The 26,088-nt window shown below is 42.4% G+C and overlaps 1 protein-coding gene across 12 annotated transcripts in view; it reads right to left on the reverse strand.

The window, feature by feature from the left end:
* Positions 1–26,088, reverse strand: part of nbeaa (neurobeachin a) — a 1,044,979-nt gene that overhangs the window by 37,055 nt on the left and 981,836 nt on the right. For 9 of the 12 annotated variants that reach the window (XM_038817846.1, XM_038817848.1, XM_038817844.1 and 6 more), the window contains 3 exons: positions 8,918–9,007; positions 3,572–3,764; positions 388–459 (listed from right to left, as the gene is read on the reverse strand). In XM_038817846.1, the coding sequence (XP_038673774.1) occupies positions 388–459; positions 3,572–3,764; positions 8,918–9,007 (355 nt within the window). The remainder of the gene's footprint in view (positions 1–387; positions 460–3,571; positions 3,765–8,917; positions 9,008–26,088) is intronic. The other 3 variants (XM_038817850.1, XM_038817849.1, XM_038817845.1) reach the window with 1 other exon arrangement.

A 26,088-nucleotide genomic window follows, 5' to 3' on the forward strand; every position in this document is an offset into this window, starting at 1 on the left:
TAGCCATGTGTTTCTCGAAACTGCGAATGCCGGGAAACACGCGGCTAAACGCACTCGCTATGGCTCTTTGTTTCCATTTGGGTGAATCACGTCATAAGTTTTTTCCCATTAAATTCAAAAAGACACTTGTAAAATCAAATAATATTCAAAGGGCTAATTATAAATAACACTTGAATAAGAATTATTCTAATTTCGAAATTAAACTAACTTTTGCACCAAGATTATAAATGTTAAAATGAGTAATTTAATTGTTTTAGCTATAACAAAACTGTATGCCGAATAAGTATTTTAATGCTAATATTAACCAAGAACTCGTAAAAGATTTATCTTTACTTTCTACTTAATTACTGAAATAGTCTTTAAACAATTGCCCTTAACTGTATTTACCAATTAATGGATCCATTTCAATTGGCAAATGATGGGCCTGTTCCAGGGAGTATCCTGGAGCTCCCCTCAGACCTGCAGAGAGATAATAAATATAAATGTCTCACAAATGACAGAATTAATGTAATGAACTTTTAAAATATAACCTTTTCAGGTATTCTACTTATAGTTTTAAAGATAGGTTACGGGCAAAATTGTATCTGGTTCCAAGCAGAGGAATTTGCTTTGTGAACCCCTTTATCTCCCAAGGTGTTTCTTAAAGTATCTCTTCAACCAAGGTCCTGATCACCCACTGTAATATTCTTTGGATCAGTGTGCATTATACCTTTATCAAGCATGCTGGGGCATTTAACTACATGAGAGACAGTACATAGTTGTTGCTGGGTCTACTGAACTGACTGATGGACTATGTATTTCAAATTTTTTGATGTAAATTGTTTGCAAAACAGAACATGATGTTAGTTTATATATTTCATTGGTTGTCTGTGCACCAGGGTGAAGAGTGTCATATAGCCTAGAAAACATTTAAATTAAGACAAAGCAGTGTCACCTTTTTTCAATGTAGTAAGTAACTAAACATGTACCAGAAAATCGGGGTAGATTTTTTACTTCATTGACGTATGAGGTAATCTGGAAATTGGATCACATTCCCTTTATAGAACCCACCTGCTTTTCATTCGATTGAAATCAATCGAATTAGAATTTGACCCTCCAGATTACATCCCAGATAGTGAAACCCAAGTCTACCTTATGGTCCCTTGCCAGTGCTGAATTATATGTTCTTGGCCATTGCAAGAATATTGGCATTGAATTTTTCCTCATTTTTTTGGGGCTATGGAGCAGAAAATTGAACCAGAACTCTCCCTTCCAATCAGTACCTAATTATGTTTGTTGTGTGAGCATTAGATGAAGCTTGGAGTGGTTTTGGTTATGTTGTACAATAATGTCTAGGCCTACAAGTTAAAAATAGTTTTGTTGGGAAGATTCCGTCGTGTGGAGCACTAGGATGAGAGAATAAAAGAGCCAAGGCACAGAAGTTATTTTGTATATGTTTACTATCCTCCTTCAAAGAATGTTACGTTAAACATGCCTTAAACCCTTATTGACGGAAGAGGAGGAGGGGCTGGCTATTATAAAAAGTTGTAAAGCTAGTCACAACATAATATACAAGGCAAACATATTGCTTATATTACTTCCTAAAATCAAAAGCTTTCAGATCGATATATTTAAGATTTCGTTAACTTGTTTACCAATTATCCAGATATGTTCAACTTGACATACTGTAGTATTTTTATAGATGAATGGATATTCGATAAATATAATTTATATTTCTTACAGCTTTTTTAAAAGCCATGCACAACCTTTCTAAAAGATAACTCTGATAGTCTTTAGAAAGGATTAACTATACATAAAAAACTACTGTATCACATGCAAAGTTCAAGGGGAGAAAATGTCCTAACATTAATTACAGTAAGAAGTCTTACAACACCAGGTTAAAGTCCAACAGGTTTGTTTCAAATCACTAGCTTTTGGAGCACTGCTCCTTCCTCAGGTGAATGAAGAGGTAGGTTCCGGAAACATATATATAGACAAAATCAAAGATGCAAGATGATACTTTGAATGCGTGCATTTGCAGGTAATTAAGTCTTTACAGATCCAGAGAGAGGGGTAATCCCAGGTTAAAGAGGTGTGAATTGTCTCAAGCCAGGACAGTTGGTAGGATTTTGCAAGCCCAGGCAGCCCACCCTCCACCATCTGGCCTGGGAACAGTATTTGTTTAAACTTATTTAAACAATTAATTTTATTATTAATTTATTTAAGCAAATAACATCTTAGTTTATAAATTAAAGAGGCGGTGAGCACTGATATTTGCTGAAACTGTTAAAATCAATTAATATCATAACATAAGAACATAAAAACTAGGAGCAGGAGTAGGTCATCTGGCCCCTCGAGCCTGCTCCGCCATATAATGAGATCATGGCTGATCTTTTGTGGACTCAGCTCCACTTTCCGGCCCGAACACCATAACCCTTAATCCCTTTATTCTTCAAAAAACTATCTATCTTTACCTTAAAAACATTTAATGAAGGAGGCTCAACTGCTTCACTAGGCAAGGGATTCCATAGATTCACAACCCTTTGGGTGAAGAAGTTCCTCCTAAACTCAGTCCTAAATCTACTTCCCCTTATTTTGAGGCTATGTCCCCTAGTTCTGCTTTCACCCGCCAGTGGAAACAACCTGCCCGCATCTATCTTATCTATTCCCGTCATAATTTTTAATGTTTCTATAAGATCCTCCCTCATCCTTCTAAATTCCAACGAGTACCATCCCAGTCTACTCAACCTCTCATAAACTGCACATTCCTGCAGATTTGTATGATCTGAAAAAAATGTTTATTTGCAGGGTGATCAAGTTATAGCTGTTACTTTTGTAGCTGTTTCACAAATATCTTGAACATTAGCGGCGTAAGTCACAAAGATTGCAAAACAAGCAGTCAGAAATGTGCAACAATTTAAATTTAAGGCAACCATAAAATTAAATTAAGAGAGAGGTGCAAAATATAATAGTATATATTTTGCATTGCAACTTAAAATGTGTACGTCAGAAATGCTACAGCAGAGATATTGGAACTATGTTCTGCAGTCCAATAAAATGTGATCTGTGAATAAAGTACTCTAATAATCTATAATAATACCTATAACAGTAGTGCTGCCCATTCAAATTCTTGTTTTAGCACATGAAAACATGCAATAGTCTGGAGAAACAGGAAGAAATTCATTGTAATTTTAAGGAAAAATGAATGAACATTGAGTATTTTGAGCCATCATAGGTTTTTGTATCCCATAATACTAAATGTTAATGGTTACAGGGTACTTCGAATAGGATATGTAATTCTTGAAACAAAACTTGTCAGAATTAAATATATATATTTAAAAATACTAGTTTCACGTATTGAATTTTAGTTGTACTGGTAATTTGGAGAGATGATTTCAGTGTGGATCAACAATTTATATCATCCCAGTCTATAGCACAAAATGTATGCTCACTTATTTAATGCACCACCAATAATCTACTGCCTTTCTTTTGACATCTCATTGCACCAAGTAGCAGGAATATTGAAAATAAGAATGAGCACAAAATAACAAAATTCCATGTCATGAATGTTAAAAAGATTATTTTCACTTACCTACAGTGTTATGCCACCTATTCACTGCAAACAGTCTGCTGCAGGTCACAGTGACCACAGCAGGGGTGCTGAGATGAGGCAGCGTGTTGGCTGCCACATGGGTAACAGGGGAGTTGGATGGAAATTTTAGCACCATTATAACATCTTGCTGCATCTGATCCTTAAACATGAGTGGGCTCTGTGGAAGGAAACACTGTTGAGTAGAAACAAAGAGGAGAAAACAGAAGAGGTAGAAGGGAAAACACAATTAATGTGGAGGTCTGGAAAAACAGGGAAAAAAACAGTAGGCAAAGTATTTACGTGCATCAGGAAAATATGCTGCTACTTTGACAAAACAAACAGCACCCATATATAGGAGACTAGAACTGGACCAAACAATGGGATAGGGGTGAAGGGATCCAAGAGGAGCTGGAATCATCAGGTACCACAGAAGGGGTTTCATGTAGAAGAAGCATTCAGCACAAAAAACACATCTGTTCACTCTGTCACTGAAAAACACCAAAATCTATTGGAAAGAGCATTCAGCCACGATGGCTAAATGAGAATATTTTCAGTCAATCATCTGCTGTGAAGTTCTAAATAATTTGATAAACAGTAAAGTATTAAGAATAAATACATTATTATTTTAATCAAATCTTAGGTGCTACATTGGCACCTTCTGTTCAAACACTGTGAATAAAGCATAGTAACTGAGTGAAATGCTGTTTCAGCTAAAGGTCTGTCACTCTAACAGTGCACGCTCAACATACCTTCACTATAAGCATGCTGAAAGGGCTCCAAATTGTAGCGAAGACCTGGAAATGCCAGATGCTCACCTTATATCAGGATTATGGGAAGGCCTGTAGGAGCAGAATCTCCACCTCCCAAACTAGGAAATAGGCATCAGGTAAGCCCAGGACTCTTGTATCAGGAGTTTGTATTTCCCTACAACTTCAGTCGAGTAAATGGTAAAATGTAGGTGCACCCAAAAGGATGCTCCCTCATAGATTTTCAGATCCCATAATGCTAAATTTTAACAATTATAGGGCACCTTGAATAGAATATGCATTACTTGAAACAAAAACTCTACAGAAATCAAATACATATCTTTAAATATATTGACCAGGCCTTTTGCCTTTCTCTCCTTCTGCTTGGTAAATATGACTTTGCCTACCTCTAATTTTCCTCCAGACATCATCAACCACTTTACTTTTCTGCTGGCTATTATCCCAACTATTATGCTAAATACATTGGATATGAACTAATGATAATGTAGATCTTGTTTTAATTTCAGAAGTAAAATAAAATTAGAAACAGTTTCAGTCTTTTGATTGGTTATGTTTTAAATGGCAGTTGGAACATCATTATAATGAATGAGAATTTAAATGTTAATTAAATATCCTTCCATTTCCCTTGAGGATGGAGAAAAAATGGGGGCAAAATGATTTGAAAAGGAATTGTTCAAATCAGGCATCTAATCTATATGTACGGTACAAAGCAAAGAATTTATAGTGACATTCCTCCTGCAGGTCAGCAGTATGGTAACTTAGTCTGTTAGGTCAGCACTGTAAACAGTAAATCTATGTCACAAAAACAAAAAACACTGGACAATCTCAGCAGGTCTGATAGCATCGATGGAGAGAGAAGGGAGCGAACAGTTCGCGTCTGGATGACTCTTTGTCAAAGCAATCAATCTATGTACTTGTTGTTTCTTAGACAACCAGAAGACAGCTGTAACTACCTGCAAAGTTCAGGTTCTAGTACATGTACACATTCAAAACCACACTAAGAGACCTTCTACGGTGCTCTTACCATCATCTTATGGGAAGACCACGCAGTTTGTTTTAAGGACAGGATATTAAACTACATAATGTATAAGGTATTTTTCAGCTTAAGTGAAACTGTGGGCAGGATTTTCCAGACCTTCCTGCCAGCTGGATCTTCCAATCCTGCCAAAGGCGACGCCTCATGGCAGGTTCCCCAGTGGCAGGACGGGCAAGCCCTGCAAAATGTCGTACACATCGGCGGGACGAAAAGATTCTGCTGGCGGCCAATGAGGTGCCACCTCCTCCACCACCATAAAACATGCTGTGGTTGTTGGTTGGGGGGGGGGGGGGGGCAGAGGTGGAATAACCCCCAGAGCTGCCCTTTCAAATTTTAATTTGAAGTTTAATTTATGCTACGTAAACTGTGGATAAGATCAGGATATAATTGCTTCTCAGTGCATAGATCTCATTCTGACTTACTTTCTCTAAGTGTCAATGCGAAAGTTAATCTGTCAATATAAGCATGCAAGGGTTGATTTTCAAGTCTCAGTCAAGGAACATGGCCACAGTGAATAACTGGCCCTTGCAGGAGTAATGACAAGGATGCACAGTCAATTTTAATGCTCGGCCTCAATAAGAAAGGTAAAGTCGCATAATCCCAGATGACCATAGGCTGCTTTCCGCTTTGAGGGGGAGAGCTAAATCATTTAACCTGAGTATCACCACACCTCAGGCGAGGGGCAAGGTTGAGAAGGCAAAGGCTTCATGAATAACCTCAGCCTGTATGGGAATCACGTTGCCAGCATCATAAACCAGCTGTCTAGCCAAGTGAACTAAACTGGCCCCCGTAGCAATGCTTCAATAGCATGCTGCTAGCTGATATCCGAGAAAGATCTAAAACAAAGCCTGAAAATGGCTGCCCAACAGTTGATGTTGCGTGGCCATCAGGAATCAAATGGACTCCTGGGAGGGGTTCTAGTGATGATCAGGGACAGGGAAGTGTCGTAAAGCCAAAAGCAGGAAAGGGCCAATGTTTGCTGGAGGAAGGTCATAGTGCACAAGGAATCAAAAGTAATAATAATTACATCTCTGGACTTCTTTTGGCCTTAAATCCGTTTCCTGACAGTTGTGATCAGGCAGGGCATCCATAGGGCTCCCATGCTCATGCCTCAGGTTATTATTGCCGTAGGGACCAGATGACATTACCAGAGCCCAATTGTCTATTTAAGGAAGGACTTTGAGACCTTCAGGTGCAATTTGAAATTCAAATTGGGGTAGGAAGTCCACAGGTGGGTCTTACTTTCCATTTTGATTGTCCACTTGGCGCCTGTCAGATGTGCAAGAGAAATTTGAAATTTCCCACTTGGGCTCATGTATTAATTAAGATATTATCAATTAGAACAGTACAGCACAGAACAGGCCCTTCGGCCCTCGATGTTGTGCCGAACAATGATCACCCCATTTAAACCCACGTAACCCGTATACCCGTTACCCAACAATCACCCCATTAACCTTACACTACGGGCAATTTAGCATGGCCAATCCACCTAACCCGCACATCTTTGGACTGTGGGAGGAAACCGGAGCACCCAGAGGAAACCCACGCACACACGGGGAGGACGTGCAGACTCCACACAGACAGTGACCCAGCCGGGAATCGAACCTGGGACCCTGGAGCTGTGAAGCATTGATGCTAACCACCATTTTGTTGGGTGACTTTTGTACATTTTTCCCCCTTTTTTTAATTTGCAACAAAAATTTGCGATGACATTTGAAATGTGATGGGGATGGGTGGCAACATCGTTTGCTGGTGTCCCACGGTTTTGCTCATTTGAGAATCCTTATTGTAAATTCAACAAGAGAATGGCATTTTTTGCTGTCTTTCAGGGTTATATTATTATATTATCTTTTTTGTTTTGTCTTAGACTATAGTCATTTATTTTCTTCAGAATTTTTTTTTACATTTGATGTTTTTATTACAGCAATTAGGAAGAACTATTTTGTTTGTTCTTAAATATTTTAAAATATTGTACCTCTTTGTATTTCTATCTCCTCTGCATTGTGTGTCTCTCCTGCTCAACTATTTTAACTCTTATTAATATCTATTACTACCCCCTCTCGATTTTTCTTGACTTTTATCCTTTATATTTCACTCTCTTCCATGACTTTTATTATTAATCTTGTTAATACTGTAAATCTTTAATACTGTTAACTTATATTCTCAGAGACTGTTTAGCAAAGGTAGTCCCTAGATATCTTTCTCCCCTCGCCATGTATATTCCTTTGCCATCTCCCTCGAGTAACTGCCCCTTTCTACAGTTTCTCACTCACCGTCAAGCATGTGATCAGTACCTATTTCCTGTTCATCCATTATTACAGATTAGGAGCGGGATTCTCCGACCTCCACCGGGTCGGAGAATCGCCGGGGGCCGGCGTCAATCCCGCCCCCGCTGTCTCCCGAAGTCTCCACACACCAGAGATTCTGCGGGGGTGGGAATCGCGCTGCGCCGGTCGGCAGGACCCCCCCGGCAATTCTCCGGCCCGCGATGGGCCGAAGTCCCGCCGCTGTGACGCCTCTCCCGCCGGCGTGGATCAAACCACCTACCTTACCGGCGGGACCAGGCGGCGCGGGCGGGCTCCGGGGTGCTGGGGGGGCGCGGAGCGATCTGGCCCCGGGGGGTGCCCCATGGTGGCCTGGCCCGCGATCGGGACCCACCGATCGGTGGGCGGGCCTGTGCCATGGGGGCACTCTTTCCTTCCGCTTTCGCCATAGTCTTCACCATGCCGGAGGCGGAAGTGACCCCCTCCCTGCGCATGCGCGGGGATGACATCAGCAGCAGCTGACGCTCCGGCGCATGCGCGGACTTCTGCCGGCCGGCGAAGTCCCTTCGGCCCCAGCTGGGGTAGCGCCAAAGGCTATTCCCGCCGACCGGCGGGGCGCCAACCACTCCAGCGCGGGCCTAGCCCCTCAATGTTAGGGCTTGGCCCCTAAAGGTGCGAAGACTTCCACACCTTTGGGGCGGCCCGACGCTGGAGTGGTTCATGCCACTCCATCCCGCCAGGACCCCCCGTCCCGCCGGGTAGGGGAGAATCCCGCCCTAGATCACCAGTTTTAATCTTACAGTAACCATGCCTGTGTGATAACTCTCACACCATGGTGTCAGGATGGTAAAGAGGGAAGAAAAGAAATGCTTACTTTTCAATGGCGGTAAGTAAGAGAGGTGCAGGTTTGAAAATAATTAATTAAAATGAATGGATACTAAATTATGTGCGATGCATTAACTTTCAAAACTGAAATAGAGACACACACTCTTGTTCAAAGATAAACTTCAGTGCAAATTCAAAAGATCTACTCTGATGATGCTTTATTTGTTAAATGAGATATCTGAAGCATTCTGGGCTGTTCCTAATTTGGGGATGGGTGATTAAGTTTATTGTAGTTTTAATTGTAAAAATGGTTTTGTGGCAACAACCAGATATGATCGTTCAATATTTTTCTACTTTGTAGAATTGTGCCTTCCTTGTCTGTTACAACCCGGCATTTTGTTTTCACACCAGGCGTAGTTCAGGTAAAGCAGATTCCAAACACATTATTTCTCACCAGGTGCATGGCAGAGCTTCGAGGTGGATGTGGCTCAATAAGCAACTGAGATGGCATTTGTCCAAGGTTCTGTATGTGCGCTTCCATGGCCTGAGGGAGAAAAGAAAGATTGTCATGATCAATATGCATCAAAGTGAAGGGTCAATGTTCTGTTTGACAATGCAAGCACATCCGAGCTCAGCTAAGATTTCTGGAAATTCATAGCAAATGTGCTTCCCTTGCAGTCTGTAAAATTAAGCTAAATGTTAGTTGTGGTCAATACATTTTTTTCTGCAACATGCTGAGATTAATTATTCCTTTATATTTTTCATATTCACTCTTCCAGGTTAAAGTTCAATAAAAATGTTAATTGATGACAACATGCGTGAAGATTATAGTATTTATATCATATCATATCAATGCTTTAAACTGAAATACCTTTGCAAAATCTGATGTTAGGAGAAATGTATAGGGATCTCTAACGAAATAAGGCTCTGGGATCTTTAAAAAAAGACAAAATGGTCACAGGCCAGGAAGCAATTATCGTTTGAAAAAATGCAGTGAAGAATTGGAAATTATTTAATTGCTCATTAAAAAGAATTCTGACATCTTTCTGCAACAAAAATAGTTACCTCATCTATAGCATTCATGTGTTTTGAAGAAACCGGGAGTCATTTTATTTTTCCATCTCAGAATGACCACCTCGTTAGCTACATATTCTGCATGAGGGTAGTGTTTAGATAATTGCAGCACTCTAATTCTCATCTAAACCAAAATGACTGACAGAAAGAGATTCTCTTGTGTAATGAATTAAATGTTACATAAACTACCAATTATGCCCTACCGTGGAAAATCAGGAAATAGCTGGTTTCACAGAGGAGACAAGTCAGTCAGCAGTGCATAGATGAAAAGCCATAGTCTGTCAGCAAGAGGAAAATTCCTTCCAGCTATTTTTATTACCAAGAGCAGAGGTAGCCAGTAATTTGTTTCTTTTCTATAGAAGGTCCAATTAGAGCAAATGGGATTAAAAAGCATTACAGCCTCTGTATACTTTGATAAAACAGGAAAACTAATACCAACAGCTCAATTCAGTTTTTAAAAAAGGTGGAAGTAAAGTATTGCCAAAAAAAAACTATATTTTTTCTGATTACATCAACTTTTACTCTTAAATTGATGAAACTGTAATCAGGCCTCAAAGTTTAAAGCGACTAGGGGTGCGGGGTGGTCTGTTGAAGGAAACAAATGTGCATACTGTAAAAACAAATGACTGGACATGGGTTCAAGACATATCTCAATACTTGAGAAGTTACTCTTTTCTCTTAAGGCCAAAATATTCAATACATTTCCACGTAATTTCGTTTTCACTACATTTGGAGATCCCTTGATAATGGCCATACTGTTTTCAATGTCATTTAACTTTAGCATCCTCAAAAGAATCTTGTAAATTACTGAAAATCTAGGTACGTCAATAATACAAATACTGTATGTTAAAAGCTAGTTATGTTGAGATAATATGATAATATGAATTGATTAGGCCTGATGGTGAAACCTTAAGTATCCAGTATTTTACCTTTTGCTGAGGAGTTAAGAACAAATATTGCACTCACCATATCGTGAATGCACACGATGTAAAACAGGTTTTTGCTTTCCCATATCTGCCAAAACATAATGGGCTTGGAAGTACCCAGTTTTAGATTTTATGAGGGCTCTTAAAGCTCCAAAAGTACATCCAAAGCACTCACACAATTGTGTTCGGTGGACACCATTGATGTAAGCTTTAGCACACACTCAGTTAACATCCACCGATAGTATGAAGAGCAGACAGATCATCATGTCAATCTCCATACAATACTAATTTGACAATATCATTGCTATTTTGGAGTTCAACCTTCCAGCAAATGCACTCTCAATCTTATGTAGCGGAGCATGCTTTTATATGAACATGAGAAACAGAGGCAGGATTAGACCATTCAGTCCATCAATATCATGGATGATCAGATCATGGCCTCAACTCCACTTTTCTACCTTCCCCCTTAACTATCGATTCCATTGTAGATCAAAGATCTGTATAATTCAGTTTTGAATACAATCAATGACCAACCTCCATTGCCCACTGGGGTAGAGAATTCCAAGGATTCATGACCCACTGAGAGAAGAAATTCCTCCTCACATCCATCGTAATTATTCTGGAACTGTGCCCCGGGTTCTAGATTCTCACAGGAGGGGAAACATCCTCTTCGCATCTACCCTTTCAAGCCAATTTAGAATCTTAAATATTTCAAGAAAATTACCTCTCATTTTTCCAAGCTCCAATGGGTATCGGCCTAATTGCGCAATCTTTCCTGCTAGGGCAATCCCTTCAACCCAGCCATCAACCAAGTGAACCTTCTTTGAACTGCCTTCAATGGAAATAAATCCTTCCTTAAATAAGATTAAAACTGTATGCAGTACTCCATGTGTGGTCTCACCAATGTCTGATACAGTTATAAAAAGACTGCCCGCCTTGAATACTTCATCCATTTGCAATAAAGGTCAACATACCACTGGCCTTCCCAATTACATACTTTACCAGCATAATACCATTTGTGATTCACGTACAAGTACACCAAGATTCCTTTCTGTAATGTAACATTCTTTGTTTAAATAATATGTTGCTTTTCTATCTTTCCTACCAAAGTGGATAACCTCACATACCTTATGGGCAAGCTATTCCGGCCTCTGCACGGCATATTTCTTGGTGGAGGAGGTAGCCCGCTTTTGACTGGCAGCGGGACCTTCAGGTTTTGCACCACACTCCACCGGTGGGAAATATGGCGTGGGGGTTCACCATTGGCGCGATCGGAAGGTCTTGCTGGAAGGAGGGGCCGGAAAATTTCAGCCTATATCTTTCACTCTTTCTGCCAATTTTTGCCCACTCACTCATTCATACGACTTTGCAGATACCGGCCGGTATCCTCCTGCTAGAAGTGGGATTCATGATTGGTGCATCGAGCCAAAATCAGAATTCCCGATGCGAGTCTCAGGGTTTGCTCCAGCAGCGTCTGCGTGGATTTCGCCTCCACAACCTAGCTAGTGCTAGGCTGGAGGTGGTCAGGTCAGGGTCTTTCCTGAGATGGGGCTCATTTGGCTGCTCTCCCCATCTGCAGCTTTTGAATACTTTTAACAATCAGTCAGTATGTAAAAATGGTCGGCACCCTGGCGGCAATTGTTTGCAGGGTACTTACCACCTCTCAGACTGCAAGGTGCTAGGTTGACACTGCCAAGGACCGGGGCCTAAAATGGAGTACCGAGAGGGAGGGCTGATGGGGATTGGGTGACATTGAGGGGGTTGCTGAGAGGGGCTGAAGAACAAAGAACAAAGCAAATTACAGCACAGGAACAGGCCCTTCGGCCCTCCCAGCCTGCGCCGATCCAGATCCTTTATCTAAACCTGTTGCCTATTTACCAAGGTCCAAAAGAAAAAAAAAGAGGGGAGAACTGGGGATTACTGAGTGGTGGGGGGTCTACTGGGGGGTGAAGGGGCTGGCATGGGAGGGGGGTTGTGCCATTTCTTGCAATTAGTATGGAGGATGCCAATGATCAGGGGTAGGGGGGCTGCTGCAGAGGCTTTTTGGGATCGAAGTGCCCTTTCAGAGCTGCAGGACCAGTTCGAGAGATTAGGGGCGGGATTCTCTGACCCCCTGTTGGATTGGAGAATTGTCGGGGGGGAGGGGGGCGGCGGTATGAATCCCACTCTGCTGCTCCGCCGCTGGCTGCCGAATTCTCCGGCGCCGGCTTTTTGGCGGGGGCGGGAATCACGTCGAGCCGATCGGGGGGCCATTGGCAGTGGCCCCCTCGCCGATTCTCCGGGCCCCGATGGGCGGAGCGGCCGCCCGTTTTCAGCCATTCCCGCCGGCGTGGACCAGACAAGGTCCATATCAGTGGGACCTGGCTCTGAGGGTGGCCTGAGGAGTCCTCGGGGAGGCGCGGTGGCCTGGCCCGCGATCGGGGCCCACCGATCTGCGGGTGGGCTTGTGCCGTGGGGGCACTCTTTCCCACCGCGCCAGCCCATGTAAAGCTCCACGATGCCCGGCGCGGAGAAGAAACCCCCTTCTCATGTGCAGGGATAACGCCAGTAGTTCTGCGCATGCGCCAGAACACGCTGGTGCTCCCGCGCATGCGCCAACTTGCGCCGGCTGGCGGAGTGGTTTGGCCCGTCCACCGGTTGGGGGAGAATCCCGGCCTAGGTCTTTCCCCTTTCAGCTGCAGCATGGATCCTGGTATGCCAGGGAATGGCATGGAAAAGCCGATTCAGCTAAAGAAAAAACATTCCAAATGTCATAGCACAGCACGTCAGGATCACTCGTAGCACCACTGGTGCTGTCACTCTCATTTTTATGCCGGTGGGAGCACTTAGTCGCTGTTCTGGAGAACCCACCCTCTGTGTGTCCTCCTCAGAGCTTGCTTTCCCACTTATTTTTTATCGGCAGCAAATTTAGCCACAATATATTGTCATGGATCCAGACTAGAAGACCGATTTTGGTTAAGGTCCCAGATTAGAACCCAACGAGGAAATGTTACTGCACCACAGGAGTGATAACACTGATCAGTAGACATCTTTTATATTGAAACAAATTTTAACTTGACCACAGAATTAAGCACATTAGCAACAAAGAAACAGTTAACAGTTACAACATTGTAACTTGCTTCCTGAAACCAGCCTCTACCAGCCAATTTAGCTATCCATATATTTCAAATATCACTTATGTATAAAGTTAACGACCGGGTTTTACTTGCTTACCTTGTTACAGAGCCTTGGAGAGAGAACCCCTTCTCTAGGACGAAGCTGAAAACATTCTGCTCCCCTTAGAGGCCTGGAAACAACTACTTTTTCCAGATGGCCTGACCCCTCCATTAGCTACACCAGCTGCACTCAAAGCACATGGCGTTCTTTTGTCCCTTATTACAAGATATGTCTTGATTTGTTCTGTTACAACAATAAATTAGCTCTCTATCTGCAAACAGGTAAAATGGTGTTTAATATCAATTAGCTAAACACTTGCCCAGCAAAAATCACTGATTACCTCACTTTTAATCACAGCTCTGGCGGACATACTATCTATATGCAATCTAACCTAGGTTTTAATAATATTACAGAAAAAACACAAACTGTAAAGTATGACAATTTCTTATATTTATCACACCTCCCCATTAAAAAATTGAACCAGCAATATGAAAACTGGCTTCATTTTCATCACCATATTCATCCAAGTCATAACTGAGCTTGTAAGTCATGATGTGGAGATGCTGGCGTGGACTGGGGTGAGCACAGTAGCCGCTGACACTCTGGCGCATGCGCGGATTTACGCCGGCCAGCGAAGTCCTTTCGGCCCCGGCTGGCATGGCGCGAAAGCCCGTTCACGCCAGCCAGCGGAGCGGGAACCACTCCAGTGCGGGCATAGCCCCTCGATGTGAGGGCTTGGCCCCGTCTCCGCACCTTTGGGGCGGCCCAATGCCGGAGTGGTTCACGCCACTCCAAAACGCCGGGACCCCTCGCCCCGCCGGGTAGGGGAGAATCCCGGCCCTGATCTCTGTAGCACCTTATACATCACAGTTTGACCAACTAAAAGTGTTTATCTTGGCTTTCTGCCTCCTGTTAGTTGTTCAGTCCTCATTCCATGTTCATATATTACCCCCAACATCATCAGTTCTTGGGCATTAACCTTGTATGTGGCTCCATATTGAATGCCTTTTGGAAATCCAAGTATACTACTGGTTATGCATTATCCACCCTGCTTGTTATATCATCAGATATCTATGATAAATTGTCAAACACATTTTCCCTTTCACAAAACGATGCTGACTCTTCGTATAGATTATGAATTTCTAAATGTCCTCCTAATACTTCTTGAATAATGGATACCAGCATATTCTCAATGACAGGGGTAAGGCTAATTAGCCTCTAGTTTCCTGGATTCTGTCTCCCTCTTTTCTTGAATAGTGGCATTACATTTGTAGAGAATTGTGGAGATTACAACCAAATGCAACCACTTTTTCTACAACCCTTCTTTTAAATGAAAATGAAAAACCCTAGTTTAAGCACCTCTGCGCCAAGGAATGTTTTAGTCATTGTTTCCAATAGATTTCCTGTACTCTTTCTCTTGTTATAATGATTGTTTTAAGTGCTTCCCTCCATTTTATCCCTTGATGTTCAACTATTCTTGGATGTAGAAGTGTCTTCTACCATGAGGATACAAAATGAAAAGTCGCCATAGCCCCCGAGGACCATAAGCTGCTTTGGTCTTTTGAAAGAGAGCTGACTGGTGGTGATTTAGACGTAGGATGACCACACCTCAGGCAAGGGGCAAGGTTGAGAAGATGGGCCTTCATGGATAACCTCAGCCAGATATGAATTGAACCTGTGCTGATGGCGTTGCTCCACATCATGAACCAGCCGACTGGCCAACTGAGCTAACCGACCCTCAGATACAACACTTTTGTTAAGTCTCCACCATTTCCTTGTCTCCCAATATTGAGTCGCCAGTTTGTATTTTTTCAATTTGATACCATCTTTAACTTTCTTAGTTAGTGACAATGGTTCATCCTTTTTGTAGAGCCTTTTCTTCTCAATGGAATACAATTTTGGAGAGTTATGAAATATCTCCTCAAACATCTGCCACTGCTTATCTACTGTCTTATTTTTTTTAACCTATTTCCCCAGCCTACTTTAGCCAACTCTGTTTTCATCTTTGTAATTGCCTTTATTTAAGTATAAGACTCACATTTCTCACCCTCAAACTGAATGTGAAATTCTGTCATGCTATGAGCACGCTTCCCTATTAAACATTTGAGAACTCTGACAGACAAAAAAGGCTGATCTAGTGATAAACTTGTCAAAATGTGAGTTTGCTGAAGGAAAAGTAACTTATGGCGATAGTTACTCATTTGAGGCATATTATATGGGCCAAGAAAATCCAAATTCAAGGCAATAACAGACATTCCTGTCCCCACAATAATTCCTCAGAATGTGTAAATTCTACCACATGTTTGCCCCTAACTAACTTGAGAACAGTAGCTACTCCATTGGCGAATCTGTTGAGGGAAAACGTGGAAGTCAACTGGACAAGTGGTCAGCACTGCTGCCTCACGGCGCCGAGGACCCAAGTTCGATCCTGGCCCCGGGTCACCGTCCATGTGAAGTTTGCACATTCTCCCCGTATCTGCGAGAATCTCACCCCCACAACCCAAAGATGTGTAGGCAGGTGGATTGGCCATGCTAAATTCTCCCTTAATTGGTAAAACAAATAAATTGGGTACGTTAGATTTATTTTAAAAAAGAAGCTCAATTAGGAAAAGTGTGCAATCAGAATCCCAGACGGAAGGGAAATTCAACAGATGTGCCATGTGAATATGCTGAAGACGTGATATGTTTGAGAGTATAACTGCTCAGTGAGTGTAAAGAGAGATAGCAACAATGATACACTCAATATTACGGATGATGAGTTGGAGACTGCATGTTCTTAAATTGCTTCCATCATAAGTTCAGAACTGGGGATGTTCGCTGATGACTATACAATGTTCAGCACAATTCACAACTCCTCAGATACTGACTCCATTCCCAAATGCAGCCAAGACCTGGATAATATCCACGCTGGGCTGACAAGTAGCAAGTAACATTTACGCCACACAGGTTCCAGGTAATGACCATCTCTGCTGAGAGAGAATCTAACTATCTCCTTATGACAGTCAATGACAATTGAACCTCCTGTGGTAAAACGCAGACGTATTGAATAGTTTAAATAAGGTATTACACCATCTTTTTGACAAGGTCCTGTCAAACAGACTAAGAGATTTACAAAACCATATTAATAAATAAGTCAATTTTGGCTGTCATAAACTTTAATAGGCCATTCAAGGTGGCTATTGATCATAACTAAGCACAACATTTTTTTTATTGCATTAAGAATATTGGAGATCAGAAGAGGCAATGGCGTAGTTGTAATGTGACTGGACTACTCAGCTAGAGGCCCAGGCTAATGTTCTGGAGACTTGGGCTTAATCGCACCATGGGCAGCTGGGAGAACTTGAATTCAATCAATAAAACCTAGTCTAATCATGACCACAAAATCAACGTCGATTGTCGGAAAAACCCATCTGTTTAACTAATGTGCCACCCTTGCCTGATCTTGCCTACATGTGACTCCAGATCTGGCCTACATGTGACTTCAGATCCAGTCATAAACGCCCTCTGAAATGGCTTAGCTGCTATGAAGTCTAAAACCTGACATCGGCTTAGGTACCGGAAATGACAAAGGCACACCCACCCCGACAATCTTGCAAAGTCCTCACGTCCTCCCAACTAACATCTGAGGGCTTGTGCCAAAATTGGGAGAGCTGTTTCAGACTCGTCAAGCAACAGCCTGACATAGTCATAAACATGGAATCATACCTTAAAGACAATGTCCCACATACCACCATTGCCATTGGGTGGCCGACTTCAATGTCCATCAGCATGAATGGCTTGGTAGCACCACTGGCCAACTCCTAAAGGACATAGCTGCTAGCCTTGGTCTTCGGTAGGTGGTGAGGGAACCAACAAAAGTGGGAAAAATCTACTTGACCTCGAGCTCACCAATCTACCTATCACAAATGGATCTGTCCAAGGCATTATTGGTAAGAGTTGCCAGTGCACTGTACTTGCGAAGTCCCATCTTCAAATTAAGGATACCCTCCATTGTGTTGTGTGGCCATATCACCATGTTCAATGGCATAGATTTCAAACAGATTGAGCAACTCAAAATTGGGCATTCATGATTCTCCAGCTGCAGAATTGTTTCCAATCTGTAACCTCATGGCCCAGCATATCCCTCACTCTATCATTTCCGCCAAGCCGGGGGATAAACCCTGGATCAATGAAGAATGCAGGAGGACATGCCAGGAACAGGCAGGCAAATCTAAAAATAAAGATGTCAACCTGGTGAAGCTGTTTGTATGTCAAACAGTGGAAGCAGCACGCTACAGACAGAGCTAAGCGATTCCATCACCAACAGATCAAATGTAAGCTCCGTAACCGAGCCACATCCAGTTGTAGACAATTAAATAAATAACAGAGTTGCTATCTCTGGGTTGTTACCCGTGCCACGTGCTAGCGAAGTGAGAAATAAGGAGAAAGAGGAGTTGAACACGTGGCTACAGGGATGGTGCAGGAGGGAGGGTTTTGGTTTCCTGGATAATAGGGGCTCATTCTGGGGTAGGTGGGACCTCTACAAATAGGATGGTCTTCACCTGAACCAGAGGGGTACCAATATCCTGGGGGGGAGATTTGCTAGTGCTCTTCGGGGGGGGGGTTTAAACTAATTCAGCAGGGGGATGGGAACCTAAATTGTAGTCCCAGTGTACAGGATGTTGAGAGTAGTGAGGTCAGGGATAGGGTTAAACATTCAAAAGAGGGCACCGGCAAGCAAGACGCTGGTTTGAAGTGTGTCTATTTCAACGCCAGGAGCATCCTGAATAAGGTGGGTGAGCTTGCAGCATGGGTTGGTACCTGGGATCTCGATGTTGTGGCGATTTCGGAGACATGGGTAGAGCAGGGACAGGAATGGTTGTTGCAGGTTCCAGGATTTAGATGTTTCTGTAAGAACAGAGAAGATGGTAAAAGAGGGGGGGGGGGGGGGGGTGGCATTGTTAATCAAGGAAAGTATTACGGCGGTAGAAAGGACGTTTGAGGACTCATCTACTGAGGTAGTATGGGCCGAGGTTAGGAACAGGAGAGGAGAGGTCACCCTGTTGGGAGTTGTCTATAGACCTCTGAATAGTTCCAGAGATGTAGAGGAAAGGATTGCAAAGATGATTCTCGACAGGAGCAAGAGTAACAGGGTAGCTGTTATGGGGGACTTTAACTTTCCAAATATTGACTGGAAATACTATAGTTCGAGTACTATAGATGGGTCAGTTTTTGTGCAGTGTGTGCAGGAGGGTTTTCTGACACAGTATGTAGACAGGCCAACAAGGGGCGAGGCCACATTGGATTTGGTACTGGGTAATGAACCCGGCCAGGTGTTAGATTTAGATGTAGGTGAGCACTTTGGTGATAGTGATCACAATTCGGTTATGTTTACTTTAGCAATGGGCAGGGATAGGTATATACCGCAAGGCAAGAATTATAGCTGGGGGAAAGGCAATTATGATGCTATTCGGCAAGATTTAGGATGTATAGGATGGGGAAGGAAACTGCAGGGGATGGGTACAATCGAAATGTGGAGCTTTTTCAAGGAACAGCTACTGCATGTCCATGGTAAGTATGTACCTGTCAGGCAGGGAGGAAGTTGTCGAGCAAGGGAACCGTGGTTTACTAAGGAAGTTGAAGCACTTGTCAAGAGGAAGAAGAAACCTTATGTTAGGATGAGACATGAAGGCTCAGTTAGGGCACTTGAGAGTTACAAGTTAGCCAGGAAGGACCTAAAGGGAGAGTTAAGAAGAGCGAGGAAAGGACACGAAAAGTCGTTGGCGGATAGGATCAAGGAAAACCCTAAGGCTTTCTATAGGTATATCAGGAACAAAAGAATGACTAGAGTAATATTAGGGCCAATCAAGGATAGTAGTGGAAAGTTGTGTGTGGAATCAGAGGAGATAGGGGAAGCGTTAAATGGATATTTTTCGTCAGTGTTTACACTGGAGAAAGACAATGTTGTCGAGGAGAATACTCAGGTTCAGTCAACCAGGCTAGATGGAATTGAGGTTCATAAGGAGGAGGTGTTAGCAATTTTGTAAAAATGCAAAAATAGATAAGTCCCCTGGGCCAGATGGGATTTATCCTAGGATTCTCTGGGAAGCCAGGGAGGAGATTGCAGAGCCTTTGTCCTTGATCTTTATGTCGTCTTTGTCGACAGGAATAGTGCCGGAAGACTGGAGGATAGCAAATATTGTCCCCTTGTTCAAGAAGGGGAGTAGAGACAGCCCTGGTAATTATAGACCTGTGAGCCTTACTTCGGTTGTGGGTAAAATGTTGGAAAAGGTTATAAGAGATAGGGTTTATAAACATCTTGAAAAGAACAAGTTGATTAGCGATAGTCAACACGGTTTTGTGAAGGGTAGGTCATGCCTCACAAACCTTATTGAGTTTTCTGAGAAGGTGACCAAACAGGTGGATGAGGGTAAAGCGGTTGATGTGGTGTATATGGATTTCAGTAAGGCGTTTGATAAGGTGCCCCACGGTAGGCTATTGCAGAAAATAAGGAAGTATGGGATTGAAGGTGATTTAGCGGTTTGGATCAGTAATTGGCTAGCTGAAAGAAGACAGAGGGTGGTGGTTGATGGCAAATGTTCATCCTGGAGTTCAGTTACTAGTGGTGTACCGCAAGGATCTGTTTTGGGGCCACTGCAGTTTGTCATTTTTATAAATGACCTGGAAGAGGGTGTAGAAGGATGGGTTAGTAAATTTGCAGATGACACGAAGGTCGGTGGAATTGTGGATAGTGCTGAAGGATGTTACAGGATACAGAGGGACATAGATAAGCTGCAGAGCTGTGCTGAGAGGTGGCAGATGGAGTTTAATGCGGAAAAGTGTGAGGTGGTTCACTTTGGAAGGAGTAACAGGAATGCAGAGAACTGGGCTAATGGCAAGATTCTTGGTAGTGTAGATGAACAGAGAGATCTCAGCATCCAGGTACATAAATCCCTGAAAGTTGCCACCCAGGTTAATAGGGCTGTTAAGAAGGCATATGGTGTGCTAGCCTTTATCAGTAGGGGGATTGAGTTTCGGAGCCACAAGGTCATGCTGCAGCTGTACATAACTCTGGTGCGGCCGCTCCTGGAGTACTACGCGCAGTTCTGGTCACCACATTATAGGAAGGATGTGGAAGCTTTGGAAAGAGTTCAGAGGAGATTCACTAGGATGTTGCCTGGTATGGAGGGAAGGTTTTACGAGGAAAGGCTCAGGGACTTGAGGTTGTTTTCGTTAGAGAGGAGAAGGCTGAGAGGTGACTTAATAGAGACATATAAGGTAGTCAGAGGGTTAGATAGGGTGGACAGTGAGAGTCTCTTTCCTCGGATGGTGATGACCAACACGAGGGGACATAGCTTTAAATTGAGGGGTGGTAGATATAGGACAGATGTCAGAGGCAGTTTCTTTACTCAGAGGGTAGTAGGGGTGTGGAATGCCCTGCCTGCAACAGTAGTAGACTCACCAGCTTTAAGGGTATTTAGGTGGTCACTAGATAGACATATGGATGAAAATGGAATAGTGTAGGTCAGATAGGCTTCAGATGGTTTCACAGGTCGGCGCAACATCGAGGGCCGAAGGGCCCGTACTGCGTTGTAATGTTCTATGTTCTAACTGGAGAAGGAGGCTCCACAATTATTTCCATCCAAATGATGGAGAGCCCAGTACATTTGTGCAAACGACAAGACTGAAACATTTGCAGCCATATTCAGCCAAAGTACTGAGTTTATGATCCATCTCGGCCTCTTTGAGAGGTCCCCAGCATCACAGATTCCAGTCTTCAGCCAATTCAATTCACTTCACGTGGTATCAAGAAAAAGCTGAAGGTACTGGATACTGCAAAGGCCAAGGGCCCTGATAACATTCCGGCAATAATACTGAGCACTTTTACTCCAGAATTATCTGCAACCCTAGCCAAACTGTTCCATTAAAGCTACAGCACTAGAATCTATCCATCAATGTGGAAATTTGTCCAGGTACGTCCTGCCCAGAAAAATCAGGAAAAATATAACTCAGTCAATTACCACCCCATCAGCCTACTCTCAATCACCACCAAAATGATGGAAAGTGTTGTCGACAGTGCTGTCAAGCGGCACATACTCAGCCATGTTCACTGATGCTTTGGGTTCCATCAGAGCCACCTGGTCCTTGACTCCAGTACTACATTGGTTTATGTTGGGAAAGTGTTGGTTACAGATCAGAATGTCTTAAATAAATCTCTGTAACCTTCCGTAGGTTAACTAAATCTTCCTAAACTACTGGAACTATTTACACATGTAAGGGTAAATAGCTAAGGGTAAAGGGTTCAAGCTAAGAGCTGTCTCCCTGCTTAGGTCTACATATATGTCTCTGCTCAACACCACATTGGCTGTGGGTCCGGGTCATCAGCCTTCTTTATCACTGTGTCGCCGTTCTATACTTAGGCCCGCAGTGACCCTGCCACAGTCAATCCCATTGACAGCGGCAGGGCCAGAAGATCCCGCTGGCGGACAATCGTGGGCCGTTACCTGTTGCGGGAGGGGGGAGGGGGCGGCATGTGCACGGGTGCGGAAGATCCCCCTAAATCTTCCAGTAATAATTATTCGCATTCCATTTGACCTTTTGCACCTCAGTCTGAAAACCAATCGCAGAAACTATGAATGATAAAACCCAACATAAAGGTTTAGTGAACCAAGAATTTCTGGACACTGTATTTTAGCCCAACTTCAGGTACTTCAGTATCAGTGCAGGTAAAAACAAGACACTGCTTTAAATAGTATGGTCTGAAAATATTTCTTCAGGTATTAGTATGGTTAAATTGGTCAAACATCAGCTTCTTTCTCGTGAGAGGGCGTTAAGTTTTTAATTTGACATGAGGGAAAAAATTGCTTAGCTCCTCTCATTTTTTAACCTCTAATTTCTTAACATTTTAATGGCATAATTATTGTGGTTAGCATTGAAAACCATGGCTTCACCTGTCAAAGATGAATGAATCAATACCCTCCAGCTGATCATCGCATCTGAAAATGTTTTCCTTCTCAGGCATTTCACAGAATGGCTGGAGGATATAATCAAACTGTGGAACATTTTCTTTCAACACTAGTCATCATTGCCACAGAAAAACAAACAGACAGCAGTGTAAACAAGAATAATAAAGTGATGTGTAACAGTTTGGTTCACTTTGTTTTCAAACACTAATACATATGGTGTTGACTCTCAATCACCAAATAATGTTTCCACTAGTAAAGAAGTCTTTTAATTATACCCTTCAGAAAAAATATTTTCCAAATTATGTTACTTTAAAAATTGAAACAGTGATTTTTTTTCCAGTTTACTTTCCAAACAAAACAGGAAAAAGGAACTGAAATAGCTGCAGTACTAGAATCAGATACCGTATTTCTATTTTAATAATTTTGTTGATTCTCAATGCATCCCAGAAGTGTCACGATTTCTAAATAATTGGTGGGAATGGGAGTGAGGCTAAAAGCAACTTTGCTAACAAAACTTTCATAATATGACCTACACCAGGGACAATTTAGATAAAGAATACACCACTAGGGGCAGCAGGGTAGCATGGTGGTTAGCATAAATGCTTCACAGCTCCAGGGTCCCAGGTTCGATTCCCGGCTGGGTCACTGTCTGTGTGGAGTCTGCACGTCCTCCCCGTGTGCGTGGGTTTCCTCCGGGTGCTCCGGTTTCCTCCCACAGTCCAAAGATGTGCCGGTTAGGTGGATTGGCCATGCTAAATTGTCCGTAGTGTCCTAATTAAAGTAAGGTTAAGGGGGGGGGTTGTTGGGTTACGGGTATAGGGTGGATACGTGGGTTTGAGTAGGGTGATCATGGCTCGGCACAACATTGAGGGCCGAAGGGCCTGTTCTGTGCTGTCCTGTTCTATGTTCTATGTTCTAAATGAATGAAAAACAACAATTTAAGTGTTCAAATGATGTCAAAAATACCACAATACTGGCCACATTAACAATTGTCACTCAAATGGCAGGATTGTGCTACAGCCTTAACTGGCAGGAAATTATCTATTGTCACCTATTATAACACTGCAATATTCCCTCCAACTCTTATTTTCCTCACTGTGTGATGAAACTAGTCTTTCATTACATATGGTAAAAGGGTATGAGTGCTTTTACGATAAAGGACCTGCACCTAAATTGAATTTGTGATGCAAGATCATACGTATCTGGATAAATGGTACATCAGTGTTATTAAAAATTGGTGAATCATCTCCTGTCTCATTTGTTGCATATGATATGATTGTTAAATGAAAAAGAAAATCTTAATAAGAATCCACATTTTGATCTCACAAATGTGACTCACTATATCGACCATGAGGGCAGGCCATTCCACATTTCATTTGTTTAAAAATCTATTTCAGTAAACCCTTACTATCCATTACCTGCTAACTAGTATAGCTTGCACTTAAAACTTACATTATTTCACTAGATTGGATTGAGTTAATGTCACTGGCTTCTGCACTTCGAGTTCAGTAAACAATAGTTCAATTATAGTTCACAATTGTATTTATTGCTCACCTTTATAAGAACTAAAGGGCTTGATTAGTTTCTTGGCAACCAAAGCAATTTTAATTTAAAAAGAAACAGTGAAATAACTTAACATATTGCATTATTGTCATTTTCAAGGTCAAACCATCCACAAATTCAGAGACAAATCCGGGCTTGATTTCAAAAGCAAAATTCAAGTCAAGTCAACAAAAAAACTGCATAAAATTCAACATCAGTTTTACCATTATTTACTTAAAAGAAAAACACCAACTGGCTGAAATTGTTATTCTGATTTGGATGCAATACTAGGGTGTAACTACGAGAGGGATTGGGGGAAGGGTCCAGAGGAGGTGATAGCTGGGAATTTCCAGTGGGACAGGAATTGAGTGGATTTACTGCCTGCCTCCCCATTTCATGAGTGGCAGGCCAAGGGATTTCCTGAACATGGCTGGGAATTTCCATTCAGTCTGCATCTACATAGGTTTAAGGCACTCTTGTGGGCCTAGAAATGATGCCAAAATGAAGAAGAGTGCTTCTGATCTCTTGAGTTCAATCTCTAAATGAACCTGGGGAAGTCCTTTCTGTACCTCACTGCAACATTAGAGCAGAAGGGTGTAACTCTGATTTTCTTTCTAATGCACTGATGCACACTGCCTGTGGCACACCTTTCTTGCAATCTGGAACAGGGTGCAGAGCAGACTTCATGAGTGGGCAAGAGGCCCATTCTGTTGTATTTCTGTTGATAGGCTAGTCCTTCCAAAAGTACAGGCTATCTGTTGTTTATTTCAGATTGAATACTGCATGATCTAACTTTCAAACATTTCCCTATAATAGCAGAAAGAAAATTGGAACATGTTAAATATCCAGACAGTGAAATTTCAGGCCAGTAATTGTTTTAAGAACACTGCTAAGAAACTCAAATACTTAGCTTTAGTTTGTAGGTCGGGAACTCTGGCTCCCAATAAACCTCTGGTCTCTTGCACATGCTCCGACTAGGAAATAGCTGCGTTCTGCAGGCTGAGGACTGACCCTGAATACCTTCGCTGAAGAAAATAAACTGGAACACTAAGAATCCCAATGTGCATATTGACCAGTGGATGTAGGCATGCAGTAGATCGTGAGAAAAACTCCTGGCAGAATTCCCAACACGTACATCAAGGAAGGGAGTCTGTTTGGCTGCTCCACTTCAAATATGATTTTGAGAGCACGATGGAGCCCATTAAGACATGTAAGGAAATTATTGCAAGCTGCTGCAGATTGAAATCTAGCAAAAGTATCATCCATGTATCGGAAATATGTAAGGGATAAGAGGGTTAGGTGTCATTTCATTGAAGACATGTTTCTCATTGAACCCAACAAAGATGTTCCAAGAGCTGCGTTCCATGGACAAGGAGATCCCATGGCAACACCATCTACTTGAGCACATATTCTGTCATTAAACTCAACTCAACTCCGTGAGTTGCTGAGTTCTTAAGCTCAATGAACACTGATTCACACAATGTAGTGGGTCCAAATCACCAGGATATAGTGCTTCAGTTCAAATATCTATGGCTTCCTTGAGGGTAACATTGATGAATAGGTTAGCAATGTCGAATGAGAACATGGACACTGCAATGCTATCGATATTGTCATGGGAATGTCACTTTAAGAAATGAAGGGCATTTATCAGAAATGGTTTTTGATCCGATGGTTGAAAAAGAACAAGAGCTGGTAGAGGATGAAGCGGATATTTTTAGTTCAGGAAAATTGGCGGAGTTACAACAGAAAGATGTAAAAAAATAAACCGGATGTATCAGAAAGCATACACGGAAGAGGAATCTGAGTGTATACCAGAGTGTTATTACCGTAAAAGTGATGTCTTTACATATGCAGGCGGGTGAAAAGTGGGCAGAAGTTCATCAAGTAGTATTGCGGGTAGGGTATAGAAACGAGGTGTTGCAAGTTGCACATGAGGGGCGTGATTCTCCCAAAGGGAGACAAAGTGCCGACGCCGGAGTGAA

The sequence above is a fragment of the Scyliorhinus canicula genome, chromosome 14 (genome assembly GCF_902713615.1).
Source record: "Scyliorhinus canicula chromosome 14, sScyCan1.1, whole genome shotgun sequence".
NCBI classification, from domain to species: domain Eukaryota; kingdom Metazoa; phylum Chordata; class Chondrichthyes; order Carcharhiniformes; family Scyliorhinidae; genus Scyliorhinus; species Scyliorhinus canicula.